This window comes from Chlorocebus sabaeus, chromosome 6 (genome assembly GCF_047675955.1).
Source record: "Chlorocebus sabaeus isolate Y175 chromosome 6, mChlSab1.0.hap1, whole genome shotgun sequence".
NCBI classification, from domain to species: Eukaryota; Metazoa; Chordata; class Mammalia; order Primates; family Cercopithecidae; genus Chlorocebus; species Chlorocebus sabaeus.
Genome location: NC_132909.1, coordinates 22,059,925 through 22,078,211, shown reverse-complemented (window position 1 = coordinate 22,078,211; position 18,287 = coordinate 22,059,925). Strand labels below are relative to the sequence as shown.

The following is an 18,287-nucleotide window of genomic DNA, read 5'->3' as shown; positions in this document are numbered from 1 at the left end:
GTTGCAGTCAATATCTAATCAAGGAACAGAAAACACACAGTAATTTGAACTAGGAAAGTTAAATATAAAAAATTATTAACTATCATGGAACTAGAGTAACAAAGGATTGACCAGTAAGAAGTAAAGGAAACTCAAAAAACCATGGGAATTATAGCCATAAAGAGCAGCCATTGATTCGGCACGATGCCTCACATCTGTAATCCCAACACTTGGGGAGGCTGAGGTGGGAGGATAGCTTAAAGCCAGGAGTTTCAGACCAGATCCTGTCTCTACAAAAAGAAAAATAAAACAGCCAATTAGCTAGGTGTGGTGCATGTGCCTATATCCCTAGCTACTTGGGAGGCTGAGGAGGGAGGATGGCTTCAGCCTAGGAGTTTGAGGCTGCAGTGAGCTATGATTGTGCCTGGGTACCTGGGTGACTCCAGCCTGGGTGACAGAGTGAGACCTTGTCTCTAAAAAAATTTTAAAAAATAATAAGAGCAGCCACTACTAATGGTAGAGAGTCCAAGGAAGAAGCCCTCCCAGGGCTAACATCTAGGCCTTGTTGGAGAGTGCACATCTGTGGCTTACTGAATGACAGTAATTGCTGTGGTAAAGGGCTGGGACTAAGATGAGGCAAGTGAGACAGTGAGAAGCACTCACCGGCAGATGTAGCTACACTTGCATGACGCTGAGACCGAATGCCTCAGATTTTGCATTCTGGGTTCCGCATTCTTAAGACAGTCATCGTCAGGGTTATACCTGCAGGGTTGGCATCTGAGAGCGAATGCCTCAAGTTTTGTGCCTCACTTGCCTTAGCCATGTCCTGTTCCTGCTGTGGAATTTGCTGGAAATCTGCCCTCTAGAATTTGCCAGGAATCCATCCTGTGGGGCAGACTGGGTTGTCTTACCAGAAGCATTTGCTACAAAACTTTCAGACAAGGCTACTGGGTGCAGCTGGCCACTGTGTACTTTAAGAGCTGGGAGCTAGAGAAGCTGCTTGACTGAGGAAGCCTGGTAAAGTCACTCATGCTGCAGGAACTGGGTACTGGGGAAACTGAATGTGCTGCAGGAGGTAGACCTGGATGCTGGAGCCACCTGCCAGGCAAGCACACCAGAACCAGAAGGGAATGCCCCTTCGTCCTGCAGTGTCTTTCAGACATCCACCACTGGCAAAGCTTAACATTGTTCTGGCAAGGAAAAATATTTCCATAGCCCAGGTCTACTTTTGCAGAGTGAAAAAATGGTGAATAAAGGGTGAATTTGGAACTTAGGGGCAATACATTGACAACTGGCACATAGTCTTCTAAGAGTTTTAAAGTTCATTTTTTAAAATGTAAGTAATTTATCTAGGACTGACTTTGCTGTTTAGGTATGACATGAGATAGGGATATAATACTTATCAAAAATATTATTTATTTATTTATAGAGACAGAGTCTCACTCTGTCACACATGCTGGAGTGTAGTAGTTTGATCTTGGCTCACTGCAACCTCCACCTCCCAGGTTCACGTGATTCTCCTGCCTCAGTCTCCTGAGTAGCTGGGACTATAGACACGTGTCAGCACGCCCAGCTACTTTTTGTATAATACTTTTTTAAATGGATAGATGATTATATCTTTTGAATTTTTCCATATAAGCAATCATAAGATCTGCAAACATCAATTTTGTTTCTTGCTTTCTAGTACTTACATGTTTTATTTGCTACAACCTTTATGGACATGCACATATTTGATGTGACCCTTCCTGGTTTTTGTAGGTACTGTTCACCAGAATGAGGAAATTACCTTCTACTCATAGCTTGTTCAAGTTTTGTGTTTCTTCTTACAGTAACTAGATGTTGGGTTTTATCAAATTCTCTGATTGTCGTAGACAAATGTGCATTTTTCTCTCTAATCTGTTAATATAATTAAGTGATTTTTTATGTTGAAGTAACCTTGTATTCCTTGGATAAAATCAACTTATTCATAAAGTTTGCTTTTTTAATTATTGTATTCAGATTGCTAGAGTTTTATTTAGTGTGTGTGTGTGTGTGTGTGTGTGTGTGTGTGTATTCATAAGTTATATTAGCCCCAAGTTATTCTCTTCATATTTAGTATTTTGCCTTATTTGGTATCATGGCTATTAGACTACTTTCTTCAGATAAATTGAAACATGTTCTTTCTGTTTCTTTTTTCTTCTTTTCCCCTCAAAGTTTGAGTTTTATCCTGAAGTATTTTATATATTCAGATACATAAAATCTTTTTAGGTTAAGTGATAATACCCATATAACCACCATGAAGATTAGAAAAATACAACATCGCTAGTACCACAAAGCCATCTGCCTGCCCAAACCAAATTCATCTCTTTCACTCTCTCTCCACTGAAGTGTAACTGTTAAGTAGATTTTGTAAAAATCATTCTCTGCTCTTATAATTTTTTGCCAACTTTGTGTAACTCCCTAAAGAATATTATACAGCTTTGCCTGCTTTTAAATTTATATAAATTGAATTATAATATATGTGTCCTTTTTAAGTTTTGGTTTGTTTTATTTTGTTTTGAGACAGAGTCTCACTCTGTCGCCCACGCTGGGGTGTGGTGGCACAATCTCATCTCACTGCAACCTCCACCTCCCGATTCAAGTGATTCTCCTGCCTCAGCCTCCCAAGTAGCTGGGATTACAGGCATGCACCACCACGCCTAGCTAATTTTTTGTATTTTTTAGTAGAGACGGGGTTTCACTATGTTGGCCAGGCTGGTCTCGAACTCCTGACCTCAAACGATCCACTTGCCTCGGCCTTCCAAAGTGCTAGGATTACAGGCGTGAGCCACCACACCTGGCCCATGTTGAATGGTTTAGATATATCTTGTTTATCTCCACTATTTCATAACCTTTGTGACTGTATCACAGTATATTTTGTCCAACATATTTTTCATGTGGATAATTGGTGGTTTTCAGCATTTTACTCTTAATAAAACTATTATGAACATTCTAGTGGATGTTTTACCTAGGAGTGGAATTGCTGGGTAATAGGGAATATGCATGTTAGCCTAGATACCCAAATTCTTTCAAAGTGGTTGTATGAAAAAGTAGTCTACTTCCAACAGTGTATATTTGCCGCCGCCTTTGCCACATTTTTGCCACATCTTTACCAACATTTGGAATAGTCACACTTTTTACCTACCTAATATACTTAGTAATATCTAATTATGGTGTTAATTTGCATGACCATGACTACTAATACAACAGAACATCTTTTCATTTGCATTATTTTTTGTCTCCTTTTCCCATTTTTTCCCCAAGATTTGTTCATTTAGGCAAAATTCACATGAGATACACTTAACCATTTTAAAGCGCATAATTCAGTGGTATTTAGTATAACTTCAGTGGTATTTGCTGTATTCATAATATTGTGCAACTATCGATTCTCTCTAGTTTTAAACCTTTTTCATCTGCCTGTAGAAATACCCTGTACCCGTTTGAAGCACAGACTTTTAACTTGGATGAATTTAAATGGATGTATTCTTTTCTTTCATTGCTTGTGCTTTAGGTGTCAAATCTAAGGATTAACTGTGAAATCTGAGGTCATGAAGAATTAGAAATCCTGTTTTTTTGAAAGAGTTTTATGACTCAGCACTTCTGTTTAGGTTGTTGATCCATCTCAAGCTCACATTTTATATTTGCATGTGTTTATCCCATTGTCCCAATACCATTAGTTGAAGAGACGTTTCTTTCTCCATGCAGTGGACTTACTGTCCTTCTGGAAAATCTATTAGTCATAGATGTTTGGGTTTATTTCTGGTTTTTCAGTTTTATTCCATTAGTTTACAAGTCTGTTCTTATGCCAGTCCTATGGATTACTGTAGCTTTGTAGTAGTAAGTGTTACAATTGGAAGAAGTGAGTCCTACTTTTTCATTTTCAATACACATTGCAGTTCCATATGGATTTGAGGAGTGGCTTTTCTTTTTTTTTCTTTTTTGAGATGGAATCTTGCTGTGTCACCCAGGCTGGAGTGCAGTGGCAAAATCTCGGATCACTGCAACCTCCGCTTCCTGGGTTCCAACAATTATCCTGCCTCAGGCTCCTGAGTAGCTGGGATTACAGGCATGTGCCACCACGCCCAGCTAACTTTTTTACTTTTAGTAGAGACAGGGTTTCACCATGTTGGCCAAGCTAGTCTCGAGCTCCTGACCTTGTGATCCACCCATCTTGGTCTCCCAAAGGGGACAGGCGTGAGCCACCGCACCCGGCCTGCCTTTTCATTTCAAAGGCCACTGAAGTGTTAATAGAGATTGCATTGAATCTGCAGATTATTTTAGCGAGTATTTTCGTCTTCATGTTAAGTCTTCCAATCCATGAACATGGGATTTTAATCTGTTGCATCTCCAACTGATGTACTGCAATTCAGTTCTGGTACTAGCTACCCAGAGTTAGTGTCAGACTCCATAGGTTTCAGCATATAGTCCCCAGTAAATCTGCCCTTACTTTAGGCCAACTAGCTACAATTCCAGTAAGTTCCCATGACTCCCTCCCCCTCCCCCCTTCATTTAGTAATTTACTACAACTCACAGAATTCAGGAATGAACTATAAATTATAGTTTTATTATGAAAGATAAGGATACAAATTAGGAACAGCCCAGTAAAGAGACACATAGAGAAAGGTCTGAAAGGGATCTATACACAATTTCTATGCCCTTTCCTGGTAAAAGCAGGTGTGTCACCCTCCAAACATATTGATATGTTCACCAACAAGGAAGCTCCACTGAACTTTGGGGTGGAATTTCATTATGTAGGCATGATTGATTAATCATTGGCCACATGATTGAACCCAGTCTCCAGCCCCACTTTCTTCCTCAGAGATTGGGCTAGCTAAAAATATTTTCGATGACTGCCCCAATTCCGAAGCTACTCAGGGGTCCACCATGAGTTACCACATTAGCATAAACTCAGGTGTGATCCATAACAAAGACATGTCTAGCTCTGTGCTAGGAACCCTAGGACAAAGACCTGACAAATTATTACACAGGGCACAAACAAGACCAGGAGTGAAAATGACAATGTCTTCCTATTTATTTAGTGGTTTCTTTTCTCTTGGATCATTTAGCTTTTTTTGTTGTTTGTTTGTTTTGTTTGAGACTGAGTCTTGCTCTGTTGCCCAGGCTGGAGTTCAGTGGCATGATCTCGGCTCACTGCAAGCTCCACCTCCTGGGTTCAAGTAGTTCTCCTGCCTCAGCATCCCAAGTAGCTGGGATTACAGGCGCACACCACCATGCCTGGCGCACCACCATGCCTGGCTAACGGTTTTGTATTTTTAGTAGAGACGGGGTTTCACCATGTGGGCCAGGCTGGTTTTGAACTCCTGACCTCAAGTGAGCCGCCCGCCTTGGCCTCCCAAAGTGCTGGGATTACAGACTTGAGCCACCGCACCCAGCCTATTTAGCTTTTTATTAATGATTTGAGAAAGATCTTATATTTTACATGCTAGTTCTTTGACAGTTAAATATTTTGTAAATATCATCACCCATTCTGTGGCTTGCATCTTTTTAACAGATTTTATTCATAAGTGAGCTGTGAATCACACTTATATTGTTACACAACTTTGTTTTCCATGTAATTAATATTACCTTTTTGTCCATATATTTATCACTAATTTATATTCAAAATCCACTGGAAAATAAATCTCTTCCTGGTATGTTCTGTCAGCTTCTTAGGTTTAGAAACATCTCTTCTATGATCCTTTTTTTCTCTACTGACTGCTTGTACCACTATTACTCTAGAATTCTGTCTTCTTAAATTCACTGCCCTTCTGTGTTGAGTTGTTTCTTGGATTCCTTGCCTTCCTGTTTCTTGGTTTGGTTCTTCTTCTTGATATTGGTGGCATGTGAGAAAGGATGAATGAGAATTAAATTTTGTGAGTTCAAGTATATTTTTCAACTACTATATTGATTCTTTGGCAGGGCATGGAATTCTACATTAAAAATATTTTTCCTCAGAATTTTAAAGTTATGATTTCTGTCTTATAGTATTATTTAGAACTCCAAAGCCATTTTCATTCCTGGTCTTTGGTTTATACCCTGTCTTTGCATTTTGGAGCCTTTTAGGGTATTTTCTTTGTTTCCAGTGTCCTAGAACCTAATAAAAATATAGCTAAATGTAAATCATGTTTTTTAATGCTACATACCAAGTGGGCCCATTAAATATGGAGAGACTCATGTCTTTTAGGTCTGGGAAGTTTCCCTTAATGCTACTTTTTAGAACAATCTGTATTTTCTGTTTCCTTCGAAAAATTTCAAACATAGAGAAAAAAAAGACTATTCCAGTGAATTCTGAATACCCATTTTCTTCCTCTGTTTGGGCCACTATAACAAAATACTATAAACTGGTTATCTTATGAACAAAAGAAACTGATTTCTCATAGTTGTGAAGGCTGGAAAGTACATGATCAAGATGTCGGCAGATTCAGTGTCTGGTAAGGACTTGCTTTCTGCTTCATAGTTGGCACCTTCTCTCTGTCCTCACATGGTAGAAAGGGAAAGGCAGTCCTCCAGGTCCTCTTTTATAAGGACACTAATTACATTCATGAGGGCTCTGCCTTCATGACCTAATCACCTCCCAAAGGGTGCACCTCCTTACCCCATTACATTGATACCTAAAGTTCAACATTTCATTTGGGGGTTGGGAGGACACAAACATTCGGACTCTTATCATCCATCACCCAAATTCTTCAGTTTTTGCCATTTTGCCACATTTCCTTTATCTTTATTAATACACATACATACACATATTTTTCTGAGTCATTTGAAAATATGTTGGGGACATCTTCACATTTTACCATTAATAATTTTAACATATATCTCCTTAGTATTAACAATGTATCTCCAACCTAAGAAAATTAAAATGGACTTACTAATATTCTTAAGCATTTTAAGTTTAGACAGCTCCAGTGGTTTTCAAACTTTATTTAGCTGCTATTGTGTTTCTTTGTTTATTTGTTTGTTTGTTTTACTTGGGTGTGTGTTTGCGTGATCTAGGATCCAGTCAAGATTTATATATTGGTTTTGTCATTGGATCTCTTTAGTCTCTTTTATTCTGGAGCAGTCTCTCATTTTTTGTTTTGTATGACATGAATTTTTCGGTGTTTTTTGAGATAGCGTTTCACTCTTGTTGCCCAGGCTGGAGTGCAATGGTACGATCTTGGTTTACCACAACCTCCGCCTCCTGGGTTCAAATGGTTCTCCTGCCCCAGCCTCCTGAGTAGCTGGGATTACAGGCATGCAGTACCACTGCTGGCTAATTTTGTATTTTTAGTAGAGACGGGATTTCTCCATATTGGTCAGGCTGGTCTCAAACTCCTGACCTCAGGTGATCTGCCCACCTCGGCCTCCCAACGTGCTGGGATTACAGGCATGAGCTACCATGCCTGGCCCTGCTTTATATGACATTGATTTTTTTTAAGAATCCAGGACAATTATTTTATAGAATGTCCCATAACCTTTATTTGTCTCATGGCTTTCTCATGTATAGGAAGCTTAGATTCAGGTAAATATATTTGGCAAGCATACCACATAGGTGGTATGATGGTACATCTTTCATTGTATTACATTAGGAGGTGTTCAACATATTGTCAGGTTGCTCCACTACTATTGATTCCAAGTGCTATAGTTTGGATGTTTGTCCCCTCCGAATCTTATGTTGAAAATTTCCCCCCAGTGTTGGTGGGGCCTAATGGCAGGTGTTTCTATTATGGGGGTGGATCCCTGATGAATAGATTAATGCCCTCCCTGGGGGGCAGTGGGTGAGTGAGTTCTTGCTCTTATTAGTTCCCACAAGAGCTGGTTGTTAAAAAGAACCTAGCACCTCCCTCGACCCTCTCTTTTGCTTCCTCTCTCTCCACATAATCTCTGCACATCCCAGCTTCTCTTCGCCTTCTACTAGTGGAAGCAGCCTAAAACCTTCATCAGAAGATGTTGGTGCCATGCATCTTGTACAGCCTGCAGAACTGTGAGCCAAATAAACCTCTTTCCTTTATAAGTTACCCTCCCTTAGATATGCCTTCATAGCAACACAAGTAGACTAAGGCATCAAGTTTTACCACTTAAGATTAAGGTGGTGAGTACCAAATCTTTCTATTATACAGGTATATGTTTTTCCCTTTATAATTAATAAATAATCTGTAGAGTGATACTGTGAGATCAAGTGAATATCCTTTTCCCCAGCGCAATTCATTATCCAATTTTAGGATCCATTGAGGATCCTTGCCTGAATCTTTTATCCTATTGATGATTTTAAAATGGTGATTTTTGGGTTCCTCCATTTCTTCTAGCATGCTTTATAGATTCTTAGAAAACTGCTAAAAATGATTTCTTCTGAGTAGATGGTGGACTTTGTTGCTTGACCTCCCATATTTTCCTGTTTTCCATTTCTGTATCTTTTTTGTATGGGTTTTAAAGATATTTTATTATTTATTTTTGAATGATTTGTTTTTATTCCCACTTTATATTTTCATTTTCTATGAATACTTTTTTTCACTTAATATTTCTTTCATATTATTCTATTCTTGTATCATGTGGAATAGCTTCTCACATCCTATGAGAATATACATTGTGACTTGAGGTTTTCTTTGTTCTCCTATATAGTCTGTCTTCTGAATTCCTTTGGTTGCTTTGTTTACTGTCTTTTATCTTACAGGCTTTTCTCAAATATCTAATATTTGCCTATTTTTTGTTTATGTTGTTTTTGTATATATTTAAGGTATACAACATGAGGTTTTGATACATATTATGAAATGGTGACTGTAGTCAAGCAAGTTAACATGTTCATCATCTCACATAGTTACACTTTTTATGTATGTGTGGCAAGAGCACCTAAAAATCTACTCTCTCATCAAAAATCTCAAATACAATACAATGTCATTAACTATAGCCCTCATGTTGTACATTGGGTCTCTAGACTTATTCATTCTACATGTCTGAAGCTTTGTATCCTTTGACCTGCATCTCCCCATTTTTTCCCTGACAGTCCCTGGTAACTACCATTTTGTATGCTATTTCTGTACTTTTTTTTTTTTACATTCTACATACAAGTGAGATCATGCAGTATTTCTCTTCCTCCGTCTCCCTTATTTCACATAGCATAATGTCCTCCAGTTTCGTGTCTGTTTTGGCAAATGGCAGGATCTCTTTCATTTTCAATGGTGAATAATACCCATTTATAGGTATCATAATTTCTTCATCTGTTCATCAGTGGACACATAGGTTATTTTCACATCTTGGCTATTGTGAATAATACTGCTTTGAACATGTGGGTGGGTACACATATCTTCATGAGGTGGTGATCTATTTGTAATTTAGAGTGGGCTCTGAGAAGCTGTATGCTAAATTTTTGTATGTTGATTGTTAGACTTTTATGGGTACTTAGTTCCCTCTACTTCTTAAGTTTTTCTGGGGTTCTGCAGCATAAATCATACACTTTTTTACACACAAAAAAGTGTAACTATATGTGGGCTTTCCTTACTTCTAGTTAAGATTGTATCTTTTTTGGTTGGTCGTCATTTATCTTACACTTTCAACTTAAAATGTTGGCTGGGCATGGTGGCTCATACCTGTCATCCCAGCACTTTGAGGGGCTGAGGCAGGTGGATCACTGGAGGTCAAGAGTTTGAGACCAGCCTGGCCAATATGGTGAAACCCCACCTCTAAAAATACAAAAATCAGCCAGGCATGGTGGTGGGCACCTGCAATCCCAGCAATTTGGGAGGCTGAGGCAGGAGAATCACTTGAACCTGGGAGGCAGAGGTTGCAGTGAGCTGAGATTGCACCATTGCACTCCAGCCTGGGTGACAAGAGTGAAACTCCGTCCAAAAAAAAAAAAAAAAAAAGGAGCCAGGCATGGTGGCTCATGCCTGTAATCCCAGCACTTTGGGAGGCTGAGGTCAGGAGTTCAAGACCAGCCTGACCAACATGGAGAAACCCTGTCTCTACTAAAAATACAAAATATGCCAGGCGTGGTGGCACATGCCTGTAATCCCAGGTACTCAGGAGGCTGAGGCAGGAGAATCGCTTGAACCCGGGAGGCAGAAGTTGCGGTGAGCCGAGATCACGCCATTGCATTCCAGCCTGGGAAACAAGAGCGAAAGAAACTCCATCTCAAAATAAATAAATTAATTAATTAACTTAAAATGTTTTGTTGCTGCAGCTTCCTCTTTAATTTCCTTTTATGTGGTGGGTTTGTTCCTTTTTACAAATTCCTTTTCATTCCTTTTAGTGAGGTTTTGGAAAGGGTACAGGGATAAATGCACGTGATCCACTGCCCTTTTTCAGAGAAATTATGTCCTACGTCTAGAGAAATCTAGTTTTTATATGTTTATTTGTAAGGATAATACATTTTGAAAATAATTTATTATATTAGCTATTCAATAAATGCATTTAGTTTTTTTCCATGTACCAGAGTTCAAGTTGATTAACAGATATTATCTTTGTCTTCATGAAGCTTGGCTCTATTGTAGCAGACAGAGATTTTTTTTTTTTTTTTTTTTTGAGACGGAGTCTTGCTCTGTCACCCAGGCTGGAGTGCAGTGGCCGGATCTCAGCTCACTGTAAGTTCCGCCTCCTGGGTTTACGCCATTCTCCTGCCTCAGCCTCCCGAGTAGCCGGGACTACAGGCGCCCGCCACCACGCCCAGCTAGTTTTTTGTAATTTTTAGTAGAGACGGGGTTTCACTGTGTTAGCCAGGATGGTCTTGATCTCCTGACCTCATGATCCGCCCGTCTCGGCCTTCCAAAGTGCTGGGATTACAGGCGTGAGCCACCGCGCCCGGCCTGCAGACAGAGATTAAACAAGCATTCAAACAAATATGAAAAATTTAACTGTAGGGAATGGGTGTGTAAATTACCCATTATCAAAACAAAACACAAAGAAAAGAGGAAAAAAGAGCTCTGAGAAATGATGATAGAGTGTGCATAATTAAGACTGAACATGCAGGAAATATTTTAAAGATACATCGTTTAGCGGAGATCTAAACCATTGCCAGAAACTTGCAAGGCCAAGAGGAGGGGCACTGGCTACAGGGGGCCATTTCAGGCAGGTGAAGTCATGATGGGGATGGGTGGGTGCAGTTTTGTGCATTTGAAGAACTATGAAGGCCACTGTGGCTGAAGCTTATTGTTGGGTGGGGGGTGCAGAGAGGGATATTAGGTTGTAGAGACAGGCAGATCACTGAGGAACTTTTATGAGCAAGTTCATTTTGAGCAGAACAGTTCCAGGCTAAATATCACTCTAGGTGCTAAGGGTGCAAAACTGGAAATGCAGGAAGCTAGAAGAAATGCTGCTTTAGTGTCCAAGCAAAAGGTAATTTTGATTTGGATTAGCCAGTTGGAGATTGGAAGAACAATTTCAAGACATATTTAGACCTGCTGTAAACAGGATTGTTATGTGAATTGTAGAAAGAGATGATGCTGGAATGTTTTCACTTTTGAGGGTTTCAGGTATTAACTCAGGGCCTTAGATAGTATCTTTAAATCCATTCCCTTTCCTAGTCTCTACTTTTGTGGCAAATAAATCTCCCAAAATAATAAGCACTGCACAGTTACTTTATGCAAGTACATAAGTAGATTAGGTGTGATCAGAATCATTCCATAATCATCAAAGATGAGGTTCAGGATATTTATGTATCTTCATCTTTATATATCTTCATCTTTCTTGAAATCTTCTAGTAGTATCACATTGCCTCCTGTCTTGTCTTCCCTTTCCTCTCATGTTAAAACTAGATTCTGTTCCTCTGCTGTAGCCCTTACTGAGCTCCTTCTTCTCTCAATGTTATCATCATAGAATTTGGAGGCAAACTTAACCATAACAAACCACATTCTAACCACAGATGAATCTTCCCTCTCCATAGCTCATTCCATACTCATTTAGCACTTAGTCTTTCATTCAGAAACTGCTCTTTGTGGATTATCTTTCTTTTCTGTCTCCATCAGTTTATCTGCAAATTATGTTTATTACTGAATCATCCCAGATTTTCCACCCCAGGAAAAATGTAGTACTCCAAACAACCCTGATAAATGAGTATGAGAATTACCCTCATTTATAAATGTTTATAACACTAGATTCATCTCTTAAGAAATTAAGACAGGGCCAAGACATCTGTATAATTACCAAGCTTTCAAAGTCTGCAGGGAACTTTAAACTACTATTTAAAAATAATCTGTTTCCTGAATACCTCCTTCACTTTCTAGTCTGACTTTTACTCATTTTCTCTGCTTCCCTAATCTGTTTGTCAAATTGCCCCAGTCATATGTGAGAACTGTATAAGCAACTCAATTTTTTATGAAAATTAAATTGTAGTTGTCTTTCGTATCTATTATAAACGTTTAATCTCTCCCAGAACACAAAAAAGTGAATGTTTGCTTTTATATTTTCTTTCAGACTGTGAATCAAAGTTGAGACCAAGAAATTATTTCTGAAAAAGGATATTTATGGAATAGCATCATCCTGATGGGAGATAATGGAAAACCTTACAAAACACAGCATTGAGTGTTCAAGTTTCAGAGGTGATTGGGAATGTAAAAGCCAGTTTGAGAGAAAACAGGGATCTCAGGAAGGACATTTCAGTGAAATGATATTTACTCCTGAAGACATGCCCACTTTCAGTATCCAGCATCAGAGAATTCATACTGATGAGAAACTCCTTGAATGTAAGGAATGTGGGAAGGATTTTAGTTTTGTATCGGTCCTTATTCGACATCAGCGAATTCATACTGGTGAGAAACCTTATGAATGCAAAGAATGTGGCAAGGCCTTTGGTAGTGGTGCAAACCTTGCTTACCATCAAAGAATTCACACTGGTGAGAAGCCTTTTGAATGTAAAGAATGTGGGAAGGCCTTTGGTAGTGGCTCAAACCTTACTCACCATCAGAGAATTCATACTGGTGAGAAACCCTATGAATGTAAGGAATGTGGGAAAGCCTTTAGTTTTGGGTCAGGCCTTATTCGACATCAGATCATTCACAGTGGTGAAAAGCCTTATGAGTGTAAGGAATGTGGGAAGTCCTTTAGTTTTGAATCAGCCCTTACTCGGCATCACAGAATTCACACAGGTGAGAAACCTTATGAATGTATAGATTGTGGTAAAGCCTTTGGCAGTGGTTCAAACCTTACTCAACATCGGCGGATTCATACTGGTGAGAAACCTTATGAGTGCAAAGCATGTGGAATGGCCTTTAGCAGTGGTTCAGCCCTTACTCGGCATCAGAGAATTCATACCGGTGAGAAACCATACATATGTAATGAATGTGGGAAGGCCTTTAGTTTTGGATCAGCCCTTACACGACATCAGAGAATTCATACCGGCGAGAAACCTTATGTATGTAAGGAATGTGGAAAGGCTTTTAATAGTGGCTCAGATCTCACTCAACATCAGAGAATTCACACTGGTGAGAAACCCTATGAGTGTAAAGAGTGTGAGAAAGCCTTTAGAAGTGGTTCAAAACTTATTCAGCATCAAAGAATGCATACTGGTGAGAAACCTTATGAATGTAAGGAATGTGGGAAGACCTTTAGTAGTGGTTCAGACCTTACTCAACATTACAGAATTCATACTGGTGAGAAACCCTATGAATGTAAGGAATGTGGGAAGGCCTTTGGTAGTGGCTCAAAACTTATCCAACACCAGTTAATCCATACTGGTGAAAGACCCTATGAATGTAAAGAATGTAGAAAGTCCTTTAGTAGTGGTTCAGCTCTTAATCGGCACCAGAGAATACACACTGGTGAGAAACCCTATGAATGTGGGGAGTGTGGGAAAGCTTTTTGTAGTGGCTCAAGCCTTACTCAGCATCAGAGAATTCATACAGGTGAGAAACTTTATGAATGTAAGAACTGTGGGAAGGCTTATGGGAGGGGTTCAGAGTTTCAGCAACATAAGAAAAGTCATAATGGTAAGAAACTCTGTGAATTGGAGACTATGAATTGAAATTACGTGCTGAAGGAAGGACTCTAAATATATGACATAAGAAAATTCATAGTGGTGAAAATCTCTACAAATAGAACTAAGGTACAAATGCCTTACTTATGCTTCACAGGTTAGTCAGTCTAAGAAAATTTATACAGGAAAAAAATCACCCCAAATAAAATAAATATTTGAAGATCCTTATCTATATTCATTCCTTCATTACTTTGGAAAATTCTTACTTGTGAATATTAAAAATGAAAAAAAAATCATTTATTGTATTTTGCCTCTATTTTAAACATTGGAAAACTCATTTCTGGGTTAACCCTACTATATTTTTTCAATGATCTTTTTTTTTTGTATTATACAGAATTACTGATTCATCTAAAAGTTATTTATTGCAAGTCTAAATTTATCCTTTTCTTCTTTCTTGATTATCGTCCTAACACCATTTATTCAATAACCTTGTCCATTTCATATTGTTTTTTATCGACTATTTGATGGTAAGTTACATTTGTATTCACATAAAGTTTGGATATCAGGTCAGTGATTTTTTCTTTTCTTTTTTGAGACAGAGTCTCACTCTTTTGCCAGGCTGGAGTACAATCTTGGTTCATTGCAACCTCCACCTCCTGGGTTCAAGTGATTCTCCTTCCTCAGCCTCCCGAGTAGCTGGGGCTACAGGTGCCCACCACCACGCCCAGCTAAGTTTTTGTATTTGCATTAGAGACGGGGTTTCACCATGTTGGCCAGGATTGTCTCGATCTCTTGACCTCATGATCCATCGGCCTCGGTGTCCCAGAGTGCTGGAATTACAGGCATGAGCCACCGTGCCTGGCCCAGTGTTTGTTTTTTAAATTTGCGTATATGTATCTATGTTTCATCCTGTTTATGGTGAATAACTGTTACTTTTAAGTATCCTTTAATACCTGTACCTTTTGTTTTAGAAGATTGTTTACTTTCCTTTTATAAAATTGTACTCTCCATTCTGCAAAACAGCTTTCCCTCATCATAATGTAGATAAGAAGAAAAAAAGGATATGGTTACCTGTAATCTTACCAATCACAGATAATCACTGTCAAACTTTTGGAGCAAATCCTTTAATACTATCTCTCTCATTGTTTTGGAAACAAGGTGTGATTATGCTATACTATAACCAGCCCTTAGTATTTTTTGTCTGTAAATATGTTGTTACCATTTTATTGGCTTTATAGTATTCACCTGTCTTTATCAAACCCCAATTTTGTCAAATATTAAAAATTTTGCCATTACAAACACTTACCTTGATGGCCCCTTTTCAGTGTGTCTGCATTATTTATTTATTGTTCATTTCAGAGATAATGTGTCAATTGCTTTTGCATATAAAAGATTTTTACATTACAGATAAAGCTGGCCTTTCCTTTGAGCAGCATTCCTGGCCTCAGTTCCTTTCCATTGTTAACCAATTTACTTATTCTTCTAGATCCTTTTATATGCATCTGTAACATACCTATGTGGGTAGAATCAGAATACCTAAGAGCATTGTTGTGTGGATTCTATAATTGTGCCTATCACATAAGAAATGCTTAGTGAATGTTACCCATCACCATTATCTTCTCAAGCTTCATTTTTATTATTTACAGAAAAACTTTTAGCCATGATCCATACCTTACTCAACAACAGAGACCCTGTAATGGAGAAAGACATTCATTTAAATGAATGTAGGCAAAGTTTGACTGACATTCATTCCTTGTTGAATAAGAATATTTGCTGCCAGGCACAGTGGCTCACGCCTGGAATTTCAGCACTTTGGGGGGCCAAGGTGGGTGAATCACTTGAGGCCAGAAGCCTAGCCAACGTGGTGAAACCCCATCTCTATTAAAAATACAAAAATTGGCCAGGCGCGGTGGCTCAAGCCTGTAATCCCAGCACTTTGGGAGGCCGAGACGGGCGGATCATGAGGTCAGGAGATCGAGACCATCCTGGCTAACACGGTGAAACCCTGTCTCTACTAAAAAACTACAAAAAACTAGCCGGGCATGGTGGGCGCCTGTATTCCCAGCTACTCGGGAGGCTGAGGTAGGAGAATGGCTTAAACCCAGGAGCGGGAGCTTGCAGTGAGCTGAGAGATCCGGCCACTGCACTCCAGCCTGGGCGACAGAGCGAGACTCTGTCTCCAAAAAAAAAAAAAAAAAAAAAAAATTAGCCAGGCATGGTGGCGTGTGCCTGTAGTTCCAGGTACTTGGGAGGCTGAGGCATAAGGATTGCTTGATCCTGGGAGGTGGAGGTTGCAGTGAAACAAGATCGCACCACTGAACTCCAACCTGGGTGACAGAGCAAGGCTCTGTCTCAGAAAAAATAGAAATAAAAAAAATTCATTTGTCCTACAGAAAATATAAGATTACAAAGTGTGAGAAGACAAATACACTATAAAATTTGTACCAGGGTAGAAGTAAAAAAACTATGGCAATATTCTTCATTGAAATCCAAATACTAATTCAGTACTCATCTGCATGATTCTTTGCTTAAAAATAAAATGCAGGCAGGCACAGTAACTCATGCCTGCAATCCCAGCACTTTGCGAGGCTGAGGCAGGAGGATTGCTGGAAGCCTGGTGTTTGAGACCAGCCTGGGTGACATAGCAAGCCCCCGTGTCTACAATAAAAGTTTTAAAAAGAATGAGCCAGGCATGGTGGCCTCCAGCTACTGGAGGCTGAGGTGGGAGGACCAGTTGAGCCTAGGAATTCAAGGCCTCAGTGTGCTATTATTGTGCCACTGCACTCTAGCCTGGACAACAGAGTAAGACCCTGTCTCTAAAAATAAATGAATAAATTAATTAAAATCAAATTATTTTTTAAATAAATGGCACTAAATAGATTACATAGCAAAACTTATGAGGACCTGTAATATAGAGAGGAAATTTTATAGCTCTAAATTCATTCATTTGTTAGAATATTAAAGAAATTGTAAATAAAGAAACCAAGCATATAACCCAAGAAGTTAGAGAAAGAATAACTACAACAAAAACCCTAAGGAAAATGGGAGGGAAAACTAATTTTAGAATAAAAAAATCTAGATCAATAATCACAACCTGCTGTTTTGAAAACAAAATAGTAGCAGTTCTTATAAATAAAGGTATATGAACATGAATGCAAAAATGACATTGCTCTACAGACTTTACAGATTACAGGTTGAGCATCCTTAATTTGAAAATTCAAAATCTGAAATGCTCCAAATTCCAAAACTTTTTGAGCTCAACATGATGCTCAAAGATAATTTCAGACGTTTGGATTAAGTATGCTTACCTGGTAAGTGTAATGCTAATATTCCAAAATCCAAAACACTTCTGGGTCCCAAGCATTTTGGATAAGGGATACTCAGCTTATGTTTATTACTATTACATGTAACCTTTTAATAATTATTTTGAAAATTAAAATGAACATTTTAGTAAAAGGATTTTAATCACGAGAATTGACTCAAAGTGGCATAGAAATGGGTATTATATAAGGGATATAGAGCAAAAACTATATCTAGGAAGGCTGGGGGAAAAAACCCTGTGGCCAAAGTCTCTTTTATACTCCCTTACCCCCCAGTCAGGTCCCTTGAGTGACTATTTCGGCATTCAATCACATTTTGCATCAGAAAGAACAAAAGATGAAAATATATCAGCATTAGTATATTTTATCGTTTTTAAATTTGAGATAATTAGATTTTTTAATTTTTAAAAGATATGGAAAAGAAATGATTTAAAACAGACTAACTTGGCCGGGCGCGGTGGCTCAAGCCTGTAATCCCAGCACTTTGGGAGGCCGAGACGGGCGGATCACGAGGTCAGGAGATCGAGACCATCCTGGCTAACACGGTGAAACCCCGTCTCTACTAAAAAATACAAAAAACTAGCCGGGTGAGGTGGCGGGCGCCTGTAATCCCAGCTACTCGGGAGGCTGAGGCAGGAGAATGGTGTAAACCCGGGAGGCGGAGCTTGCAGTGAGCTGAGATCCGGCCACTGCACTTCAGCCTGGGCGACAGAGCGAGACTCCGTCTCAAAAAAAAAAAAAAAAAAAAAAAAAAAACAGACTAACTTATGAACTCTTAAGATGCCACATATAAAATGCATCACTTTAAATATACAACTAATTTTTAAAATCCTGTAGATTAATCTGTTGTAGATATGTATTGAATCCCACTTTCAGAGACTAAAATGTTGGGTAAAAAGTGCATTTTAGAACTGATAAACTACTTCATCAATGATTTTAATGGTTTCTTTAGATTTTCAAATTTGTTGATATTGGCAAACATAATTGGCTTTCGGTTTTCCGTCTCTCTATATATTTGTATTTCTACTCATAGTTTTATTTGTAAACCACTTTATTCTTCTAAATTGATTTGAAGGAGTCCCACTCAT

General features: G+C 38.8%; 1 protein-coding gene across 2 annotated transcripts in view; it reads left to right on the top strand.

Annotated features, from left to right (window-relative positions):
- Positions 1 to 15,184, top strand: part of ZNF345 (zinc finger protein 345) — a 30,339-nt gene extending 15,155 nt beyond the window's left edge. For both annotated transcript variants that reach the window (XM_073016583.1, XM_007996562.3), the window contains one exon: positions 12,382 to 15,184. In XM_073016583.1, coding sequence (XP_072872684.1) covers positions 12,461 to 13,927 — 1,467 coding nt within the window. In that variant the 5' untranslated portion in view covers positions 12,382 to 12,460 and the 3' untranslated portion in view covers positions 13,928 to 15,184. The remainder of the gene's footprint in view (positions 1 to 12,381) is intronic.
- The last annotated feature ends 3,103 nt before the right edge of the window (positions 15,185 to 18,287 follow it).